Source organism: Poecilia latipinna, unplaced genomic scaffold (genome assembly GCF_001443285.1).
Source record: "Poecilia latipinna isolate Pla-1442-1.1 unplaced genomic scaffold, P_latipinna-1.0 Scaffold3, whole genome shotgun sequence".
NCBI classification, from domain to species: Eukaryota; Metazoa; Chordata; class Actinopteri; order Cyprinodontiformes; family Poeciliidae; genus Poecilia; species Poecilia latipinna.
The window spans coordinates 1,270,383-1,291,340 of NW_015112619.1; the positions used below are offsets into that span (position 1 = coordinate 1,270,383).

A 20,958-nucleotide genomic window follows, 5' to 3' on the forward strand; every position below is an offset into this window, starting at 1 on the left:
TATTTGCAATAAATGATGCATCATTCATAGATCTATAAATGTTGTCTTCATCCATAGAAAAAGCAGTACCTTAAGTGTTAAAATAACTATTTGAGACTGCACATGGAGATTTAACACAGTCACTGAAATTCACCAAAACAAAAGAAAGGAGTGGAGCTGAAGTCTGATTTAGGTATTTGTCACATAATAGTTTTTAAATGGTTTCAAGTAATTAAATTCCACAAAAATCAAAAAATTAAAACATGCCCCTGTGATATAGGCATTTCAACATCCAACCATTAAAATAACTCCTATGATGCCATTGCTATTGCCCAAACCCAGTCTGCAATGTTTGCCTAAAGGACCTGCAAACATTTTTAATTTCAGAGTGACCAAAACCATAGACATAATAAATAGTCTTTTGTAGACTTTTTAGGAGAGAGAGAGAGAGAGAGAGAGAGAGAGAGAGAGAGAGAGAGAGAGAGAGCATCTAATTCTCTTAGTGTTCTCTTTACTGGTTTAAAACTGCAATTAGTAAGGTACACGAGGCATCTAGCACCAAATCACAGGCTCCTTTTTTATAAAAATTAGCTGGATTTCTGTTTTAAATCTTGTTTTAAAACTGATCTTGCAAAGACATTGATGTTATCATATCAGGAGCAATAATTTTTTTAAGTCTTTAAGTCTCAACCATCCCCTTTCCATCCTGGGCAACTGCCTATATGGGCCATATTATAAACTGTTTGGAAACTTCTTTATTATGGTGGAGAATGGGTATGAGGAGGCACCGGGACAGTGTGGTAGACTAAGAAAATCTCTTCGAAATGACCACAAATCATTATTAAGATGGTCTCTCAAATTATATTTGTAAAACACATTATCAGATTTAGGACATCACAGTTAGACGCAGAGCTCAAGCTGTTTTTATGGTGCTGATTCATGTAAATATATGCAAACAAATCTGTTAAGAATTGGTTCATTTGAATAAGACAGTAAATGACGTCATAGTGACATTTATATTGAAAGGGATCTTTCCCTATGCGGAAGTGATTTGAGTAACGTGATTACACTCACTAGCACGACGCTTGACCTCGTGCTCTGTGTCCGGGTTCTGGCGTGAATCTCAAATCTTTGGACTTTTGAAGTTAATTCAATCAAAAAGAAGTTAGTTTTATCACCAATCCCAGTGTGTACAGAAGTCTTCTTGCGGTTTTCAAACAAAGTATAGACAATACAATGAAAAATAAAAGTAATTTAACTCCATTCTGCTCTAATTTCCTTATTTAGTCAAATTCAACCTGATGGGGAAAAAAAAAAAAAAAACTGTTTCTGGTGATACTGCCTTGATCAACAAATGAATGCATTCATGCATCACGTGTGGAGGCACTGGCCCTGACTGAGTCCTACTCATGATTCAGTCAGTGGAGATGAAGTTACACACCTAACACAAAGACGTCTCACATCAAGTGGGCGTGGACGCAGAACAGGTGAGTGGAGAAGATCTCCAACAGGAAGTTGCTACAGGTGGATTGCGCTGCTTTGCTCTAAGCGAAAACAAGGTGAGTTAAGGACGGGATTTAGGGGAAACACAAACTATGTGTTAGGTTCTTGATAAAACCACAACCATGTCAGTTTTAGAACAAAAAGCTAATTAATCTGACCTGATTGTTCCTCCGTTTCTGCGCGTTACGAGCTGTAATAACAGTATCACTATTTGCTAACGTCATATTGATTGAAGCTGTCGAGTATGATTTTCATCCCGCAGGGTAGACAAAGAGAAAGACACCAATACTCTAAGCAACATAAAACAAAAACAAAACAGATTACTATTTTTAAAAATGCACTCAGAGAGAAATGCATTGAACCTGGGGCCACGTTTTGTGGTTTGATGAAAGTAAAATTTAGTCGTTTCATTATAATGACCACGTTTGGAGAAGTTCCAAGCCTGACAATACCATCTCACTTGTGAAGTACGGAGGTGGCCGTATCATCCTGTGGGGCTATTTTGCTGCAGGAGAAACCGATACACTTCAGAAAAATTACATTAAAGCAACATCTCTGGATATCAGAGAAGTAGTTAAAGTTACATCACAAGTTGGTGTTTCAAATAAGCAATGACCAACATACCAGCAAATTCATGACAAAGTGGATTCAGGTCAACAAAATCAGTTTTTTTGGGACGTCTACCACAAAACCTCGTCTGTGTTAGACCTGAAAAGAAGTGAGCAAAGTGGCCTACAACACTAACTCGGTTTCTTTATTTCTGTAAGAAAGAAGAGGTCAATAATCCACCAAACCTTGGTCACATAAGGATATAGCCAAACAATAAAGTTTAAAGTCAATGCTTCACAAAATCCAGGGACATCTCTTGTCATTATGCTGGCATCAGGCAAATAAATCTTTTTTGGTAATCCTACCTGACCCGATCCAGAAAACATTTAGACTTATTGTAAATTAGTGAGGAAAAAATGTTAAAGTTTTTATACATTTGGTTTTAACTGTAGATTCATTCATCCATCCATCTTCTTACACGCTTGTCCCTAGTAGGGTCGGGAGGGCGGTGCCTCTCTCCAGCGAGATATTTCGGGCGAGAGGCGGTGCACGCCCTGGACAGGTCGCCAGTCTGTGGCAGGGCTTTGACTGTAGATATTCCACCTCACTGCTTTGCTGCTTGTTGTGTCTTGCAAGCTTCTTCTTTGTGCACAAGCCGACCATCCACTCCGTTTATTGGAGTCTGTAATAGGATTCATGTCCATAATCTTCTTCAGCAGGTAAAAGGAGATGCCAGACAGGGGAAGACACCATCAGAGGAGTGATGTGTCCGCAGAGTACAAGAGCAGGGATTACTCACACAGGGGACAGCACTCTCTGTACGATACCCAGAGACGCAGCCAAAACCCAGGAGGCGTGGAGGAGTGGTTCAGCAGTGACAGAAGAACCAAAGAGAACAGAAAGAGAGACGTGACAACGGGTCATAAGGGGTCAGCTGCATACATTGCTCATGAAAGGCCCTCAACACTGTAAGAAAACTTGATGAAGGCTTGACTTTTTTTTTTGTTTTACATCGCAGTGAAGGTCATGGTACATCTCTAAATAAAATGGTGTTGTCTTTGAAGGCCCAGAGAAACATCAGTGTATCACCATGAGGTTTATCAACAACAGCACAGAGAAGCCATGTACAATTTAAGGTACATGCTGACCTCTAGAGGTAAGTATGTTCCCTTTGAGGTTCTTCTGTGACGCTCAAGCTTGTTATAGTTCAATATTTCTATATATTACTGTGTAGTAATTCATTCATTCATTACAAAACTGTAATGAATGATGCCCCACATTATTGTGTTACTTTTCAGTATGTTTACATTTAATATTTACAGGATGTTCTTAAATGCAGACTCCTAAACTGCATCAAAACTGATTAGATTTTCATTGGATTTCAGTCAAAGTCAAATTTTCCAGTGAGGCAAAGATCTTTCGTCAGAGAAAAGATCTGGAAATCTGACATTTTTGCTGTAAATGTATTAACTTTTGAAGCCACACGGAGGTCGGAGTCAAAACTGTGATCTCGCTGCTCTCTGTTGCATGTCTCTCAGGCATCTGCCAGCTCATGGAGATCTCTGTGAATCTCCTTATCATAATCTGCGCCGGAGTGCCGTACAGCAACAACGGGGGCTACCGCGACCTGGCCAGCCTCGGAGGAATCTACGCTTATTACTTTGGAGGTGCCAGCGCCTTCACTGGAGCCGATGCAGACAGAGTCAAGGAGCTGGACCGCCTCTTCCACCAGCTCAAGCGGCCTCCGTATGTCTATGCAATGGCCTGCGGTGGGATTTTGATGGCATACGCCTGTGTCATGTTTGGCCTGGGGGTCTTCAGGGTCACCTACCGCTGGCCCATTGCGCTGCTTGTGGAGGCCGTTGTGAATTTTCTGATTGGTTTAGGTTACATCGCTGGGTTGGCTTTCTACTTTATTAAAATACAGGAAACCTACCAAAACCCCATCTGTCAGGAGAGGGAGCAGATGTACAAGAGCAAAGGACACAAGGGCTTTGAGTGCAGCTTTAATGGTGCAGACATCGCAGGAGGATTGTTTGGAGTGGCAGGGTCTTTTGTTTTCATCTTTGGTGGGGTGCTGGCAGTCAGAGCCTTCAGATCAATGCGAGAGCAGAAGAATGAAAGAACAAACGAGGACAATTATTTTTAAGCATGCTTTTCTTACTCATATTAGAGAAAATGTTTAACAGATTGGAAGGGATTTCCATTAAGTCTTTTTATGTACTTAATTTCTTTATATTAGTTGGAATACTTTTTTTTATTCTTGATGCTCTTTTCTTATTTTTTTTGTAAATGTCATAATAAACAGCCAGATGAGTGTACATACAATTTCATTTTTTGGCATGGAAAAAGAGGTAATTGAAAAACAAGTTAGAGTCACCCTAACCCTAAACGGATAAAATACTTTTTAGGAATATTAGGATTGCTTCTCTTTTGACATAAAACAACCTTTTTAACCTTATCTTGAGATCTTAACAATGCAAAGAGCTACTCTGGTGGTTTGAAAATATTTACACAAGAAGTTTTATGTGTAGCTTTGTTGATTTGATTCACATTTATAACAGTGAGTCTTTAAATCTTTGGTAGACTGAAGGTTGCAATTCTAAGCTTCTCCAGTAGGTGGCATGTACTTTATGAACCTAAGCAATAAAAACATGCAGAAATCTAAAGCCTAGTTACATGTGGCTTGTAGAGATAAAAGCCTTTAACTTAAGCTAACAGATACATTAGATGTGTGAGGTTAAACTGCTAAACCACTGTTTGTACAGCAAAAAAATATATATTTTTTTGTCTAAAATGCTGTGTTTTGGTGATAAACTCAATTATATCAATTATAAATTGATATATAAGCACAAGAATACACATATACAAACCATCCTGCCCTTTTATTCCTTATGTTTTAGACATTTGATATTTGTCTTCAAATAGACATTTTTGACTGACTCGTGTAGAGCAACTAAAAATGATCATAAACATGGTCATCAAAATGAAGCTGGACAAAACCATTCACAGTAAAAAGTTTTATTGCTACTTGGCTTAAAGTTAATTGAAACCCCCCCCCAAAAAAAAAAATATCATTAAAAACTGAAAATAATAATAGCAGCATCTGAAATAAAAAATGATTATCTTTTATTTCACAGAAGGTTCATATGAGCATAAGTCTCTGAAAAACAGCAAAAGTGCTCTTTGTTAGCTCCATTCCTAAACAATGTTATTGTTCATTACTCAACATAAATTTTTAGCAGCAATCAGCATGCTAGAAAAAAATATATTGGATATGCTTCATTTTATACAAATAAACCATATTTTGTATATACATGTTTCTCAGTTGACTTTGTGTTTAGCACATGCTTCCAGTATGAAATACAGTTACAGTTAGTACCCTCAATGGTGCCCTAACGAGTGACAGTTTTCTGAGGAATCCCTATAGTTTTCAATTCTGTAGCAAGAGGGTGATAGAAATTTGCTTGATACAATGAAGTACAAAAATAAACATCAAGCTTCTTGGCATCGAGAAAATAAAAATAAAAATCAAGCATTTAAAAAAAAAACAATCTGCAGAAAGGAAACATGACATTAGACAGTGGCTACTTTGGTCACGTGTTATACAGTTGGAGCGCCTCTGATCGGTTTCGTTCACAGTTCACACAGAGTTACAGTCAAACCATTGGTCACACAGGCATGCATGCACTTCACACTACACAGAAACACAGATACTTCTGCAAGCTTGTTTAGATGTGCAAAGAGGAAGTACTACTCCAAATGAACGAATCACGAGAAAAAACAATGCAGTCTGCTTTAATGTGAATTCACTCTTCTTAGGAATGTTTAAGGAGTATTGTGCCAAGTGTTTTGAACCAAAGCACATTCTTCAACACCTCCCTCTTCCTGTTTCTGTGCATCCAGTTCCAGACAGATTTCAGTGCACAACGACTGCCTCATCAAAAATAAGACATACTTGAAGCTTGAAAAAAAAAAACACAGCTGAGGATAATATGGCATCATACAGGAAGGAGATGGCAACAGTCTAAGAGGGTCAAATGATGTCAAAAATGGGTTTAGTTAGTTTGGAGAACACTACAGAGAAATGTCATATTCATTTTTGGACCGGCAACAAACCACAAAAGACAGCAGGTCAAATGGACGGGGCAGACTCACAAAAAAAATGCTCAGTGAGACATATAAACACAACCCCGACGACATCATACACACGCACAGCACTCGATATTAAGACATTTTAAGTGACAGGACTTATGTGGTTTCGGGCGGCAAAGTGTCAGTCTCATCACATTTATATTTACACTTGACATGTTGCATATTTTACAAGAGAACTCAAAAGATCACACCATTTAGTGAAACCTCTGGGAAAGTTCAAGCTCTCCTCTGTTGACTCGCACAATCATAATCTGTCTCAGAATGTCTGCAGCGTCCGCGAACGTCTCGCTGACTTCGGGCCAGACGCCAGATGCATCGTGGACGTCGGAACCACAGAGACCCACGTGTTTGGCAGCTCAGACACAGGTCGATAAAGTGACAAGAATTCATTACTAGCTTTAGCAAAGTGCTCTGTAGGTAAAATCTGTACTTTTTATAACTTTAGAAAAATAATTCACGGGCTTTGATAATATGCATGATACAATGTGAAGCTATACTTTTTTTGTATTATATTTTAGGGAGATTTTGATATAGAGAAAACAAACAAGCTCAACATTTTTTGATCAAGTCTTAGCCATGAATATAAGCAACAGAATATGTTCAGTCTGATTTGTGAAAATGATAAAAAATAAGTTAAAGACAGCATAAAAATGATGTGTGATTGCAAGGAAACAGACACAAACAAGCTTTGTAAATAAATGTGACAAGCACAACAAAAACTACCGTTCGTTTGGTGATATTACTTTCGACTACCTTCCGCTTTACTGTCAGTGGTTTCCTTTACAAGTAATGTTGTGTGTGACTGAGGGACCTGTTGTTAAACTGTTAAACATTAAGTGTAACACACGTGACAGCAGATTTAATTTTTTTTTTTGTACAAAGTGCTCATAGCAGAGTTACTTTAGTTGAAGGTACAACAACTTGGCAAGCAAGAAACTGAGGATTCCTCACACTTAAGGCCTACACATGCTCTGGAAAACAGAAAAAAATAAAAAATAAAAATCACCCCAGGACCGACGTTCTTGTAGTTTGTCCTTGAAACAGCATCTGGCAAGGACTTTTTTTCTTACATATGCAAAAGAAACTAATTTCTCAGATTTTTCGTTTTATAGTATGAGCTGGCCTTTAAAGATGATTCTTAGGAAAACAGAATAGAGACGGACAACTCAAAGGACTTCTCCTTTTAAAGAGTGTTTAGAGGAGATTTAAGGCAAAAACATTATAGCTCCAGCTAAAAACACGTGAAATTCCAAAACTACTGAAATTGGGGTCAAAGTAGAAGGAAAATTGTGAAACTAACACAATAATAACCGCCAACAGCAAACACTGGACTACTTCTAACCACAGAAGTCCAGCTGAACACGTTGGAGGCATTCGGAGCTGGATAAAGTGAGGTTTCTAGGGCAGTACGATACCGAGTTTCCCCTAATAATTTAGGTATCATAAATACAGTTATGGTTTATACCCATGGGTACAGCAACCTCAGGATTTTCTGGCACTGAAGGTAAATATCATCATAAATAAAAATCTTTTATTCCACTAGCAAATATCAAACAGAAAATGGAGAAATCCAACCTCCAGCTTAGTGCATCTATCCTGTGGAGTCAAATACCGTAAGAAATAATTGCTTTATGCAAAACTACCAGGGCGACACTTAATGGGAACCCCGGCAATTCTTACACCTAACTGAGACTTGTTAAATCCATATGTATCTCTTTTTTTTTAAGTAGATCAGAGTTACTCGATTTAACTAGTAGTCTTTTACTTCTTAAGTAATAATATTTTGAAGTTAGGCTTCTACTGAATGTAGTGTGAAGTCAGTACTTTGGGGTCCTCTGGACTCGATAAAGGACCAGTTACCATTTACTAGGTGCCAATAACTGCTGAGGGCTCTGTGTGCACGATATTATCATGATACATGATGCTAAAGCTTTGAAGGGGGGAAGAAATGATTCTATATTCTGAGTGACCAACTTAATAAGAAAGTCCTTGTGGCGTCAAGTACCGCATATTTTTACGCTTGTATTTTTTGGTTGTGTTTTCTGACATCTAAAGGCGCATTAACCAATGATTTAAAAAAACAATACCTCACATAAATGTATGTAGAAAAAAAAAATAACAATTTCAAATGACATCTCGACAAACCTCTATTTCTAAGATTTAATCTTCAAAAATTTCTGAAAGCTTGGAATTAATACTTTGAACATTGTTCGAATTTTCTTTACCAAAGATATTTGTTCTGATTAATGTTGTTCAGGTAAAGTCAAGTGTCTGAGTTACAAGTTTCACATTCAGCTATGATTGATTTCTTACATTCAGCTTGTCCTGACAAATTTCCTCTCACCACAGTTTGGCAAAGCAGCTTCCAAGTCCAACATTTGACAGAACAAGCAGAAAAATAGAGGGGGGGAAAAAATCAACGCATGGAGTAAATGTGAGAAAATGACAAGGAGATGACAAGTTTGTTCACAGCATCGCTGTATAACATGACTAATATCAGCAGCCTCAAATATTAATAAATAAGAATAATCTGTCTACACATAAAAAGAGACTTTAAATAAGAAGATAGATAAAACATCATTTTATACTCAACTGCCATCTGACTGATTTGTTCAAATCAATCAGAATGTGTTCAAAATGCCAAAACTCAAAAATATTTGTTCTTCTTCTCTGAAATGCAGCTTTTATGGAGATTCATCTTCACTGATTATTCTGCTGTCACTCCCACTTCAGCCCACCAGAGCTGAATATCTTCATGTCAAACGGCTCATAAGAGGTCCGCAGTGCACTCAAAGCTTTTCCCTCAAGAGTGTTTTCTACAATGATTCATCCAGTTTGTCAGATTCTAAACAAATAAAACCCAAATTAATAATTTGAACAACATAAAGGCAGTTATTCTTGTCTTTACATGTTGATGACATCTTAAGTTCTTTCGGTTCTTTTTTCTTTTTTTTTTTTTTAAAGTTGACTTCCAGATCTAGAGGTATGATATGTGGCCTTTGGGTCAGGAATGAGATTTCTCTCTTTAAAAATCAAACAAAATACCATACTAATAATAACCTTTAAAACGTACCTTTTGGGTAAAGAGATTAACCCTAGTTCTCTTTGCGTAAGAGAGGAGAGTCGTATCTGCTAGCATTATCCCACAAGAAAACTTTCACTGAAGAGACGTGGAAACTATAGCATCGTTTTCTGCTTAAACGTCACGAACTTGTGGTTGAAAAGTTAATGGTGAAAAGACATCCACTTGAAAACGTTTGAATGTAGTTGGAAGTTGTTTGGGGTTGAGCAAAGCTGGACTTTTTTTTAGGCTGAATTCTGATGGGATTATGGGATAAAAACTCAAGTTTTCAACATATTTGTCTGCGTTAAATAAGGACAACAACGGGCCAAGCTTCAGTAGCCGTAAGAAAGGTGTCCGTGGACATCGAGTGTTCGTAAAGACCGTGTCCTGTCTGAATATAACTGAAACAAACTCTCATCCCAACTCCTAACCTGGATGCGTTGAGCTCTCTCATGTGTCGTCCGTTTTAGGCACTTTTTCAAGCTTCGGCACAAATCGATCTCTGCAGGACCTGAGACACCTTTGGGTTCCTGGTGGGGAGACTGACCACAATCTTTTCTGTATCCATCAGATTGCTTAACTTTCCAAGTAAAGGGAAATGCTGTTGACATGTTGGACGTGTGGAAATCTTGTTCAGCCCTATTGTGGCGGATACTCAGAGCATGTTCTGCTTATCTCTCTTTAATGGCACAGTATCAGTTTTTAACAGAGTTCTAAAGGCTTTTCTTGTCTTCTCAACATTTTTTTCAAATGGCGTCTTCTTCCAACTAAACTAGCTGTAGGAGACAGTCCTACATCTCAAGAATGGCACAATCCAAACTGAAGCCAAACGGCCGTCTCAGCGTCCTAGAGGGCGGTATCGTAGACTTCCTGCTGCAGGACGGGAGCGAGGCCCGGCCCTGGAACTAAGGTGGAGGCAAATGCAGGAGGGTGTGGTTGATCCCACGGTGGATCTTTCACCGGGGTTGGCGGTGTGGAGATGCCTGAGACAAGAAGGCTCTGGCCTTTCAGCTGCTCTCTGACCTCCTGCTCAAGACCGGGGGGCACAATTAGCTGGTCCTCCGGGTCCTGCTGAGCCGGGGCCGTGAAGTAGCCTGATTTTTTCTTTGGCGCCTCCAGGGCAACCTCAATGATATTATGACTGTCTTCCGGGGCCACCACAGAACCATTGGACAGTTTCTTACCGAACAGGCTGGAGGTGGAAGGTGACTTCTTGAGGTCTCCGTTCTCTCTACCACATACGGCCAGCAGACAGCCGTTTGTAGCAGAAACCACCACGCTGTTCTGTCTGCGCATTTTACCGTTGCGATTTTCCAGATTCAGCTCCTTCGGGCTCTCGGGGGCCCCCGGCCGGAGCTGGAAAGCACAGCAGTGAATGTCTACCTCCACCTCCAACTTGCTACCGTTAGAGATGACACCCTCAAGTGGAGCTTCGTCATCGCTGTCCAAGCCGTTGTCAGACTGGTTGCTTGAGAAAGTGGCACTGGAGGGCTGGCGCTGGAAAACACCGGGGTGAGTTCTCGTCGGAGCTGGACCCTGCACCATGATCCCGCAGAGCGCAGGAGCCGGGTGGAGGCTGCAGCGCCTCTCTGGGCGAGTCGCAGGGCCAGAGGACGGGTGCTCATCCGAAGCGGTGGACCCTGCCTCGCTGCCCACCTCCGAGGCCGACGTCTCGCTGCTGAACTCGGTGCCAATGCCGCTGCTAGACGAGATGTTTCCTGGATCACTGGGGCATGGAGTCACGGACACCGGCACAGGGGCCGGGGTCGGACCCCGCAGTTCATCGTTCAACACCGGCGGCTCACAAGTGCAGCTGTCCTCACTGACACGCAGTGACACCACCGCAGCTCCGATGTTGTCCTTGCAGCCGTAGCTCTGGGCAAGGGAGCACAGTTTCTTGGCGGCGGCATGTGGATCCCGCACGGCCTGCACGGTGTACACGGCCTCCTGATAGGACACGCGCTCGAAAAGGGCCCGGTTCCCCAGGATCAGGAACTCATCCTTGGCACAGAGCGGCTCAGTGCACACCCAGGGCTTTGGAAGCACCCAAGGAGACAGATAGGAACAGCCCAATAGGCGAGAGCAGCACGTCACTCCACTCACTTTGTTGTCCTAGAAAAGAGATGGTGCCAAAGAAACGTTGCGTAGCATCTTTACACATAGAATCTATGTCTATCACATTTTAGCGTGAGCATTACCTCTGTTATAATGGCTTTATTGACTTTAACCCTCTCCATCTCTTCTGTGGAGTTCTCCAAGCTGAAAACCTTAGAGAGCTGGACAGGCCGTCCATCACGGCACAGAATGGCCTGGCATGTACCGACGTTAGCCACAGTTAGGCTGAAGCCGCTCCCGGGCTCCGACGTCTCACGGTGAATGTAGCACAACAAGGCAGACGCACCGAGTTTCTGTCCGGCCATGCCAAGTTTCCTGTTCAGCAGGAAAGAAACTAGAAATAAAGTGTTCTGATAAACAGCAAACACAATAAACAGATTGCTTGTCTTACCTGTGTGAGGTGAGAAAGGTGTTGCACATGTACACTGTGTCGACACAGGAGTGCTGGAGTTCTTCGCAAAGCACGTCTCCCATGGTGCACTGCAGGAGGCGCGGCACTTCCTCGTTGCGGTCGCCATCGAAGATCCCGTAACAACCTTCGCCACCGTCTCCAAAACGGTCCACGGCAAGCACGGAAACACACAACCTGTTCCACACAAGCAGATTCACCTCATCAAAACAGTGACACAGTGACTCCGTAAACTTCAGACATTTGGCAGTAACTCTCCTTGTTCTAAAACTGGACAAAAAAAGAAAAAATACGAGTCAATAAAGATAAAAATTACAAAAAAAGGAGTGACTCCTTGATAAAAAGAAAATTAGAACTTATTTTATAAATTTTGTTCAGTGTCGTACATTATATCCAATGCACCAAATCAGGAATCGATTTATATTTTGGTACTTCACAAGGGAAAAACGATAAAGCTCGACAAATACAGACTTAATGAGGAGCAACAATATTTGCATCTGCACTCGCATCCTTCACTAAAGCAGATTTAGTGGTATAATTTATTTAGTTTCTGTTATGATAAATGAAGTCTACAAAAAGTAATTGCCTATCCTTCCCTGCAAATAAAACAAATCTTGGAAAAGCAAAAGAAGAACACACTTATTTCTTTGGCCTCTCATCTCGGAGTAACCGTGCTTCCAGAGAGTCGAGGAGCCCAGGGAGTCTCCGGGTGTCGCGGCAGATTTCTGGTCTAATTTCAGCGTGGTAATGTGGCTGCAGGGGGAGAAAAGGAGAAAATAACAGGAAACGCTGCAGAACAAGGTGTGTAATGAATGCATAAAAAAATTTGTTTGGAGTTTCGCTTTATTTCTTTGTGTTGCTTTTTTGTTTTACTCTTCAAATGTGTGATTTCTGAGAAATGTCCCTTCCTCATTTTTTCATTTTCCAGAACCGTTACCCATTTTGGTTTTACGTTTTTGCGCCTCAAGGCTGCAGAATCCAAAGTGTTTAAATTCAGGCTTTTAAAACGGGGAAAATGCCGCCGGCCGCTCCGGATGCCGTGACTCACCTGAACAGATTGAGGGTTTTGTGTTCCAGCGTCAGGCTGCTGTTGCCCGTCAAGTCCAGCTCTTGCAGTGTGGCAGGCAGAGAGTCGGGTAGCTGGATCTCAGTCAGCTCATTGCAGCTTAGATCTACAAGCTGCGCGTAAAAAAACATTCAAAAGCACATGTGAGCTGGAGCACACTGAGGACGACCATCTGAAATCTGAAATGGTAAAAACAACAGAGGAAACGGGTCTGACCTTGATCTCAGGCAGGTTGAGGATTTCTGGGAAGACGGTTATTTGATTCGAGTGTGCGATGAGAGTGTGCAGCCGCTTACAGCTGGACACCGTGGAGGGGATCGTCTTCAGCTTGTTCCCACTTAAATTTAGCTCCTCCAGCAGTTCCAGTTTACTCAGCTTACTGGAAACAGGAGAAATACACAATCAAATATAAACCATTGGTTGATCACAATTAATGGTGAAGACTTTTAAGGACTAGTAACAAAAATGGCAGCCGTTTGTGACCTCAGTTAGCTGTGATAGGCGGCAAACACACCTGGCTGGGAAGGAGAGCAGCTGGTTGTAGGCGATGTGAAGGATCCGCAGGTTCTGGTGTCCGACCAACAGAGCGCCGCAGTTCTCGTTCAGATTGTTCCCGGTCAGGTAGAGCTCCTGGAGGGTGCTGAGGCTCTCCTCTGATTGGCTGCTGGGGGGAATGCTTTCCAAGGCGTTGGCTGACACATTTAAGTATTTCAGGCTAGGAAGACAAAAAAAAAAAAAAACAAAAGTAAGAAAAACAGAAAAACCTAATCTGGGTCTGATCTGCTACTTCTTCCACTGATATTTCACTGCAATCCAAAAGCTCTGCAAACATAACATCATTTATTCAGATGCTACACTAACGAGTAATTTAATACTTTGGTACGTGTGTCTATTTGTTTCATTGACTCACAAAGATTTACAGTATTTTTGTTTTCACACCATCTTTCTTCTGACTGGAGGCGATATTAATATTTTTGGAGTGACTCAGCAGGAGTCAAAACTCGAGTCTGATGCAGAATCTGTGGATGGAGCTAAACATTAGGGCGATGGTCAGGAGGCCTTCTAACCTGAAAGACTCAGAGTTCATTACCAAAGATTAACAAGGGGAAACAAACAAAAAACCGATCAGCAATTGTGAGACGTGAATACCTAATAGCAAAAATTTGCTATTAGGTATTCATAATTTTGTGACATACCAATGTTTAAAATAAACTTTGCATAAAAAATTATAGAATTTTGAAAAATGTATATTCTTTTTATTATGTTTTCCTGTCTTTTGATTTATGCATTTCTTTTTCTAATTTCATATTAGAAACTAACTTGGTTAAATTAAATCTTTCTAAATCAAAATCTGCTATGGCTCTGAATAAATAAGGACTCAACTTTGGATTTATATCATGAAGTATATGCTTTAATATTTTTATTCGATACAGTATATTAAATCGTTTAACAACTAATAAAAGTTATGACCAAGTACAAAATCCAGCAAAATAAAAGTGACAGATGTATAAATGGCCGCCAGGTTTGATAATTTCCTTTTTATTTCCCTAAATGCGCTGCAGAAGATATAGTTAATCACAGAGGTAAACATCCTAGCAAGTGGAGGACTGATTTGAATATTCATTAAGCTGCACAGTGAAGGGCGGCAGTAATTTGAACTGCAGTAGATCTTACGTAACAGGAGTAATTAAGTCATTACTGGTGGTGTATCACACACAGAGCAGCAATAAAACTTGATGCAGTAAAATGTGAACCTTGTCATGTTTTTTTAAACGGTCTTTGCTGAGGAGAAGCTCATAAACACTAAAAGCCTGTTAAGATCTCGCTATCTGTGTGGCTTTTTACTACACAAAGGAAGGCAGGTAAAACAAACGGCGATAACCTTTTCGGTTTCTGTTGCATTTCATGCCGCCGTCAGTCCTGATTGCAGCTGCAGTTCACTGCGTGTTCTGCAGTTCTCGACAGCATGTCAGGAGATCAATTTCTTTTCAGAAGTCACTGCCATAACAGTAAAGAGCATCAGGGCAACTCAACAGCTAATGGGTGTTAAGTGGTTTACCACATCGGAAATAAGGAAGCAAAAGATGCTCCAGTTATGGTTGGGAAAGCTGCATTGATCTTGACCACATTTGCTCCAACAAATCTATACGGTGCTGCTTTACGGTAACCGTTCACAGAAACACAGACTGCCAGTAAGAAGTAGTAAAGCAGAGGAACCTGTGGGCGAAGGGTCATAATGCCATCATATAAAGAGTTCAGGGCAAACACCCTCTTTAAAAGGTTAGAAGACTAACTTTAAGGCCTTGTAAAAGAGACCCTCTGGAAGTTCGCTGAGCTTGTTATGCTGCAGGTCAAGGGCTTCCAGAGGAATATGGTCAAGTAGGTCAGGCACTCTCTGCAAACGGTTGTTCCCCGTCAGCAGCTTCCTCAAACTTAAGCTGTTCAGCAACCTGTTGGAGACGTTACAGAGAGAAATCAGGACAAATACATATCCAGCTGCAGACACCGAACGTTCATCACTGAATTCGCAGCCGGGCATGATTCGGCTTTTTCTAAGCTACAAAGGTCAACAATTGCAATTGCGGCGCTCCATGAAGAACATTGAAGCAAATACAGTGCCTTGCAAAATTTATAACGCTTTGTCACATCTTAGTTTATGACCTGTCTTCTGTGTCTTCATGATGCTGTTTGTTCTCTAATGTTCCCTGACAAAAAAATTTGAGGCTTTCACACAACATCTGCATTTATACTGATGTTCAGCAGCACAGAGGTGGACTTTATTAACTAGGTGACCTCTGGAGGCACTGGGTTTTATTTTGCAAAGAGTTATCAGTTTAAAATAAGCTAAAATGCCACATGTTTGAGAATTTTATATGATAAAAACCCCCAAAAAACTAAAGTATCCATGTCCATCCACTTTACCATTATGCACTACTTTATGCTGGTCTTTCACATATGCAGATGTCTGTGAATGTAACATGAAGAAAATGTGAACAAAGTCTCAGGGGATGAATACTTATGCAAGATACTGTGTTACACATTAACACACTAAATTTATCCAAGTTAAATATACAAGGGGAAAAAAAGAGGAATGTATGCAACGCAACGCCTGATGTGCATATAAATTCCAGTTGCGTGTTAAATTACGTACAAAAACTAAATGAATAAACTTATGAAATGATATGAGCAGTAAAAGTTAATGATTCCTGATTTGAAAAAAAAAAAAAAAATCAAACCTGGAAGGCAGTTCAAACAACAGGTTGTGCTGAAGGTCCAGTATCTCGATTTTCCGACAGTCACACACCCAGGCTGGAAGGTATTCCAACAGGTTCCTGTCTCAACACACATAAAACAGAAAGACAAACACTCAGACTGAGCAAAGCTGGTGTTCTGATTTATTCCACCTGGATTTTTTGGGGGGATTATCTGACTGTCCCTTCTCCAAATACAGCTTAAGCCTCCTCTATCTGGCAATTATTCAGCATTACTGCGTTTCTGATACCGCAATAATTCTTTAACGGCAGAAAAACAATTAATCTCAAATCCCGCCTTAATTGATGAGGTGGAAAAAACAGATACAAATAATTCAACATCTTACAAAGCAATGTAGATACAATTCATCATTTTAACTCAATGAATCAAATTAAAGTCAAAGTTGAAAGTGAAGCTACAGATACATTTTTTTTTGCCTTATTTGTCTTAATTAAATACTTAAGTTGGAAATAAACTGGAAGCGCATTTCTATCATTTAAAAGAAAACAAATGAAGCGGGATATGTCATAATAAGGAGTTTCAAAGATCTAATTTACACTTTTCATAGTTATGAGCTTTAAAGTTAGTAGCTTTGTGTTCAGGCAAGTTAAGTTTATTTGTAGAAACAAGATATTTAAAGTGCTTTACATGTTGAAAACACAAAAGGAGTACATTACATTGGCATGAGAAATGAAGGTAAAGAAAGTCAGAATGATGACACACTAAGTGAATAATGTGACTTTCAAAAAATTTAATTCTTCCACACATTCAGTAAATTAAATATATAACTTTACGTCTCATAAGAATGAGGTCTTGCTTCATTTTTTTTTCTTTCAAGAGACAAAAATGGGCTTTCATACATGTCACTTTTATTTTTAATACTTTTTTCTTTGTGAATCCTATTTACTTGGCACCTTTAGCCATATATACTTAAACCTGTAAGTATGTATGGCTCTATAATAACTGGAACAGAAATGTTCTCCATAAATAATAGTTTACAAATAATATATTATACATCAAGTCTAAGAATAATGATAATTTGGGGTGCATATTTATGATATTTGCTCTATGTATCAATTTTGAGTGCACAAAAATGTTGAAAATATTAACCTGCTTGAAACAGGAATAACCATTTATTATGCTTGTAATGTTGCTATATAAGCATAATATGCTGTTCATGCCAATGGGCTGCATGTACTTAGCAGAATAAATTACTGTGAAATTTGAAAAATGAGCAACAGTTGCATAGTTTCATATTAAAGATCCTATGAACTGCTAACATCCAGTCATGATGAAACATTGTGTCGGTATCAATTACTTTTACGTCTGGTCTTGTTCTAATAGACCCAGATTTCAAAACACATTATTAAAGTTTATGAACATAGAAAAAGCATGTGAAACAGAATCAGTCAATAAAACAAATAGAAAAAGCAAAGAAGCCTGAGTAATATTTCAACAGTCTGATTTTTTGGAGTGAAACTATAAATTCAAAAATATTCACTGAATATTGTCTGCAACATAATTTTACCCACACATGCTGTGGGTCACACCATTAACAAAAAGCATAAGAAAATACTTTATTTTTATGGAATATAAGAAAATCTCTGTGGCTCCACATCCACTTCTTATTCCTGTGCAGAACTCACTGTGAAAGGTCCATGTGTGTGAGCTGGTTCGGGACTGGATAGACGTTGACTGTTGTGAGGCCTGCAGGAAGACAAAGGCACCGATCATCATCAGTGAAACATCTGCATCGTTTCTGTCTCTTGTGGGTTGGTAAATTGAATGCATCATCAGAGCAAAAGGGCCACACAGGGGGGGCGGGGGTAATAATAGCAGCCAGTTGACGCTCCGTTTCACTCACGATTGCTGCCGGCATGAAGCATGCGCAGTGAGAAACCGCTGAGTGTGAGAGTCCCCAGCTGGTTCCGCTGGCAGTGCAGAGTCTCCAGGTTGCAGACGGTGCTCAGGTCGAGCGAGTCCAAGCAATTATCGCGCAAGTCCAGCTGCGTCACGTGGCTCACTGGCTCTGGAGTCTCACATTTAACACACCTGAGTCCGTTCAACCTGCAAATAACAGAGCAAACTGAATGATGAAAACAAAGGGAAGCCTTAACATGTCTGCAGGAACACAGCAGTTGTTGTAAAATAACACAACAACTTTGCAAAACAGAGCTGAATAATAGAAGCAACTGAACCACATAACTGTGACTTCTGCAAAGCTGTTTTGGTGTTATGACTTTATCAGTCCAGATAAACAGGTAGGAGAATTTCAGGGTACATGACTGCCAGGTGATGATGCACTGTGGTCTGATCAGGGCTCTAGGTCACATGTGTCAAACTCGAGGCTCGGTGGCCAAATCTGGACCACCGTAGCTTTTTATGTGGCCCTTTCGACTCCAAGTTACATCAACTACTAGTCCCTCCAGCTTTTCCACAAATCTGCAAAATTCATACAAAATCAACAGATCCTGCGAATGTTTCTTAAAATTGGCCGAAAACATTGAAGTGACTGCTGCCTCTTCCTTACTTGATGTTAATCTAGAGTCCGTGGTCGATACGGCGAGTAATAAAAAGTTACATTTAGCCTCATACATTAGTGAAAATATCATAAAAATTCCTTACAGACATTTCTAAACTAGCGCCACAAAATGTGTGATTTTGATTGCAAAGAAAAACAAAACAAAAAAACATAAAATCCTGGATGGACTGATCAGTGTGAAAAGCTGATCAACATTATCAAATTTTAAGAAATGCTTGTTGAAAACTGATACAAACAGCTATTTACTGACATTTTAACAGCTTAATGGGTTTTATCAAAACATTCTGGCAACACCGGCCCTTTAAGAACATTCAGATTTTTGATACGGCCCAAAATGAAAATGAGTTCGACACCCCCTGCTCCAGGTAGATCACATAATTCATATTCACAAACAATAACCGGTAACACTTTATTTGAAGGGGGTTGAATAAGACTGACCTGACACTGTCATAAACATGACATAACACCTGTCATGAACATGAATAAGTCTTCATGAATATTTATGACAACAGTCATAAATATTCATGAAGGCTTATTCATGTTCATGACAGGTGTTATGTCATGTTTATGACAGTGTCATGTCAGTCTTATTCACCCCCCTTCAAATAAAGTGTTACCCAATAACATGTCTTTTATAAGAGCTGCAAGCCAACTAATCCATCACAGATGCACCTTAGTCCTTATAAATGCAGCCTGCTGAGGTTGAGCCACACCTCAAGCCCCAAGGTCAGGTCATTATCTGGCAGCCGCTGGAGTGCAGGTTGCTGGCTTAATCTCCAGAGCTGCAGGATATTCATTGAGAACAGCTTTCATCTCCTTTATTACCTGCCTCAGAGGTCCTGGTGAGCAAAGTGCTTAGTGTCCCACTGTTTATGTGCAGAACAGCAGGATGCTGAATAGCAGCAAAAAAAAAAAAAAAAAACATGACTGTGGTTGGCAGCTCCCAGGTGTGAATGTAGGCGTGAAATAGGGCAATGCAGTAAAAGGCATTTGTTCACAGCACATCTGGCATCTATAAATAAATATTAGTTTAAAAAAAGAGGCTTGGAGGAGTTGTGAAGAACACAGGAGCAGCTGAAGTTCAGCTGGCTGGAGTTTGTGACAGAATGTTCCCTTTTCTATCCACAATTTGAAAAGAAAGTTAAAAAGAAGCAAAAACTACAACTATCTGAAGAACACACAGAGATTCCCTCTGTTGACAAGAGAAAGGAGGAAGGTAGAAAACAACCCACCGCAGATCGATGTTCCTCAGGTGGATCATTCGAGCCAGAGTGGACAGCTCCAAGCTCTCCACTCGGTTTCCGGCCATGGCCAGCTTGTCCACTGCACACAGTTTCTCCAGGACCGTCGGGACGTGAGAGAAGTTGTTGAAGGAGAGGCCCAGGCTGTTGAGCTGAGACAGATCACCAAGCTCTTCAGGTAGTGAGCTTAGGTGGTTCCCATCTAAACACAGAGTCTGCAGGCTAAGGAGTGGGGGAAAAAAGGATTGTTTGTCTGTTTATCAGCCTTTGGGGTAAATGGTTACTAAGCAACTTCCAACGTTGAGCAGATGTAGTGGTAATATAATAATATAATACATAATTTAACCAAATGTGTCATTCAATTCAACTCAGTTTATTTGTGTACATTTTTGGCAATAAGAGCCATTATAAAAAATATCCTCCTGACAGGGTGGTTATACTTCACAAAAGGATATAAGCAATAATAACAAACTTTAGACTAATTTTACCAGAACATAGTTTTATATTTAATCACTTTAAAAGCAGAGGAGTGGAACAGAAGAGAGAGGGAGTTGATAACAAATCAGTGTTCAAGAGCCATAACTCTTGATTACGGAGCAGCGATCACACTTTGAAACAAGATTTATGTCATTCCAAGGCCAGAAATTTACAACATTTATAGATTTTGAAAAATGAAAGCTTGTCCCAGATTAGCGCAAGCACTCATAGGAAGCAGCTTTTATGTAACTTTAATATTGAACACATGCTAATACAGGGAAATACAGAGAGTTGTGATTGTAATTTGGATGCCAGAACATAAACCCTGTGAATCATTACTGGTTAAATTCCCAAAAAAATTATATTATGAGAGTTTCATCAATAGTTCCTTTGAGGTTAGGAGACTTTTTTATTATTGTAATTGAACAGAAGTATTCAATATGACTGCATGGTAACCGACAAATACAGGTATATTTATCTCCAGTTGATATATGTACATATATATTTATAGTTTATTTGTCCAGGTGAAAAGAGAGGTGCCCTGGGTAGGAGCATCAATGCATGCAACAGGCAAAGCACATACAAATATCTGTAATCATAACCATT

General features: G+C 40.0%; 2 protein-coding genes across 4 annotated transcripts; one reads left to right on the top strand and one right to left on the bottom strand.

Annotated features, from left to right (window-relative positions):
* Positions 1-1,068: 1,068 nt before the first annotated feature.
* marveld3 (MARVEL domain containing 3) lies at positions 1,069-7,288 on the top strand. Of its 3 annotated transcripts, none has more exons than XM_015050456.1 (4): positions 1,069-1,538; positions 2,748-2,999; positions 3,096-3,187; positions 3,570-7,288. In XM_015050456.1, exons 2-4 carry the CDS (start codon positions 2,761-2,763, stop codon positions 4,178-4,180), a joined length of 942 nt encoding a protein of 313 aa, XP_014905942.1. In that variant the 5' UTR covers positions 1,069-1,538; positions 2,748-2,760; the 3' UTR covers positions 4,181-7,288. The 3 variants fall into 3 exon arrangements, with proteins under 3 accessions (XP_014905942.1, XP_014905868.1, XP_014906014.1); XM_015050382.1 differs by having other exon boundaries at positions 1,069-1,466; positions 2,751-2,999; XM_015050528.1 differs by having other exon boundaries at positions 1,465-1,538; positions 2,751-2,999.
* Positions 7,289-7,539: 251 nt separating this feature from the next.
* phlpp2 (PH domain and leucine rich repeat protein phosphatase 2) lies at positions 7,540-20,128 on the bottom strand (the record flags this gene model as incomplete). The annotated part of the gene is made up of 12 exons (XM_015044536.1): positions 7,540-11,362; positions 11,449-11,680; positions 11,757-11,951; positions 12,414-12,527; positions 12,823-12,953; positions 13,057-13,219; positions 13,355-13,555; positions 15,135-15,290; positions 16,077-16,172; positions 17,739-17,799; positions 17,957-18,159; positions 19,867-20,128. Coding segments are annotated over 12 exons (3,080 nt in total), but the record flags the coding sequence as incomplete, so codon positions are not given.
* Positions 20,129-20,958: the final 830 nt, after the last annotated feature.

What these genes read in the sequence shown, in the direction of transcription:
- marveld3 (XM_015050456.1), top strand. Translation starts at nt 2,761, where the DNA reads ATGCCAGACAGGGGAAGACACCATCAGAGGAGTGATGTGTCCGCAGAG. An exon ending in CATGAAAGGCCCTCAACACT is followed by an intron (nt 3,000 to 3,095) that starts GTAAGAAAACTT and finishes TTGTCTTTGAAG; the next exon opens with GCCCAGAGAAACATCAGTGT. An exon ending in GTACATGCTGACCTCTAGAG is followed by an intron (nt 3,188 to 3,569) that starts GTAAGTATGTTC and finishes CATGTCTCTCAG; the next exon opens with GCATCTGCCAGCTCATGGAG.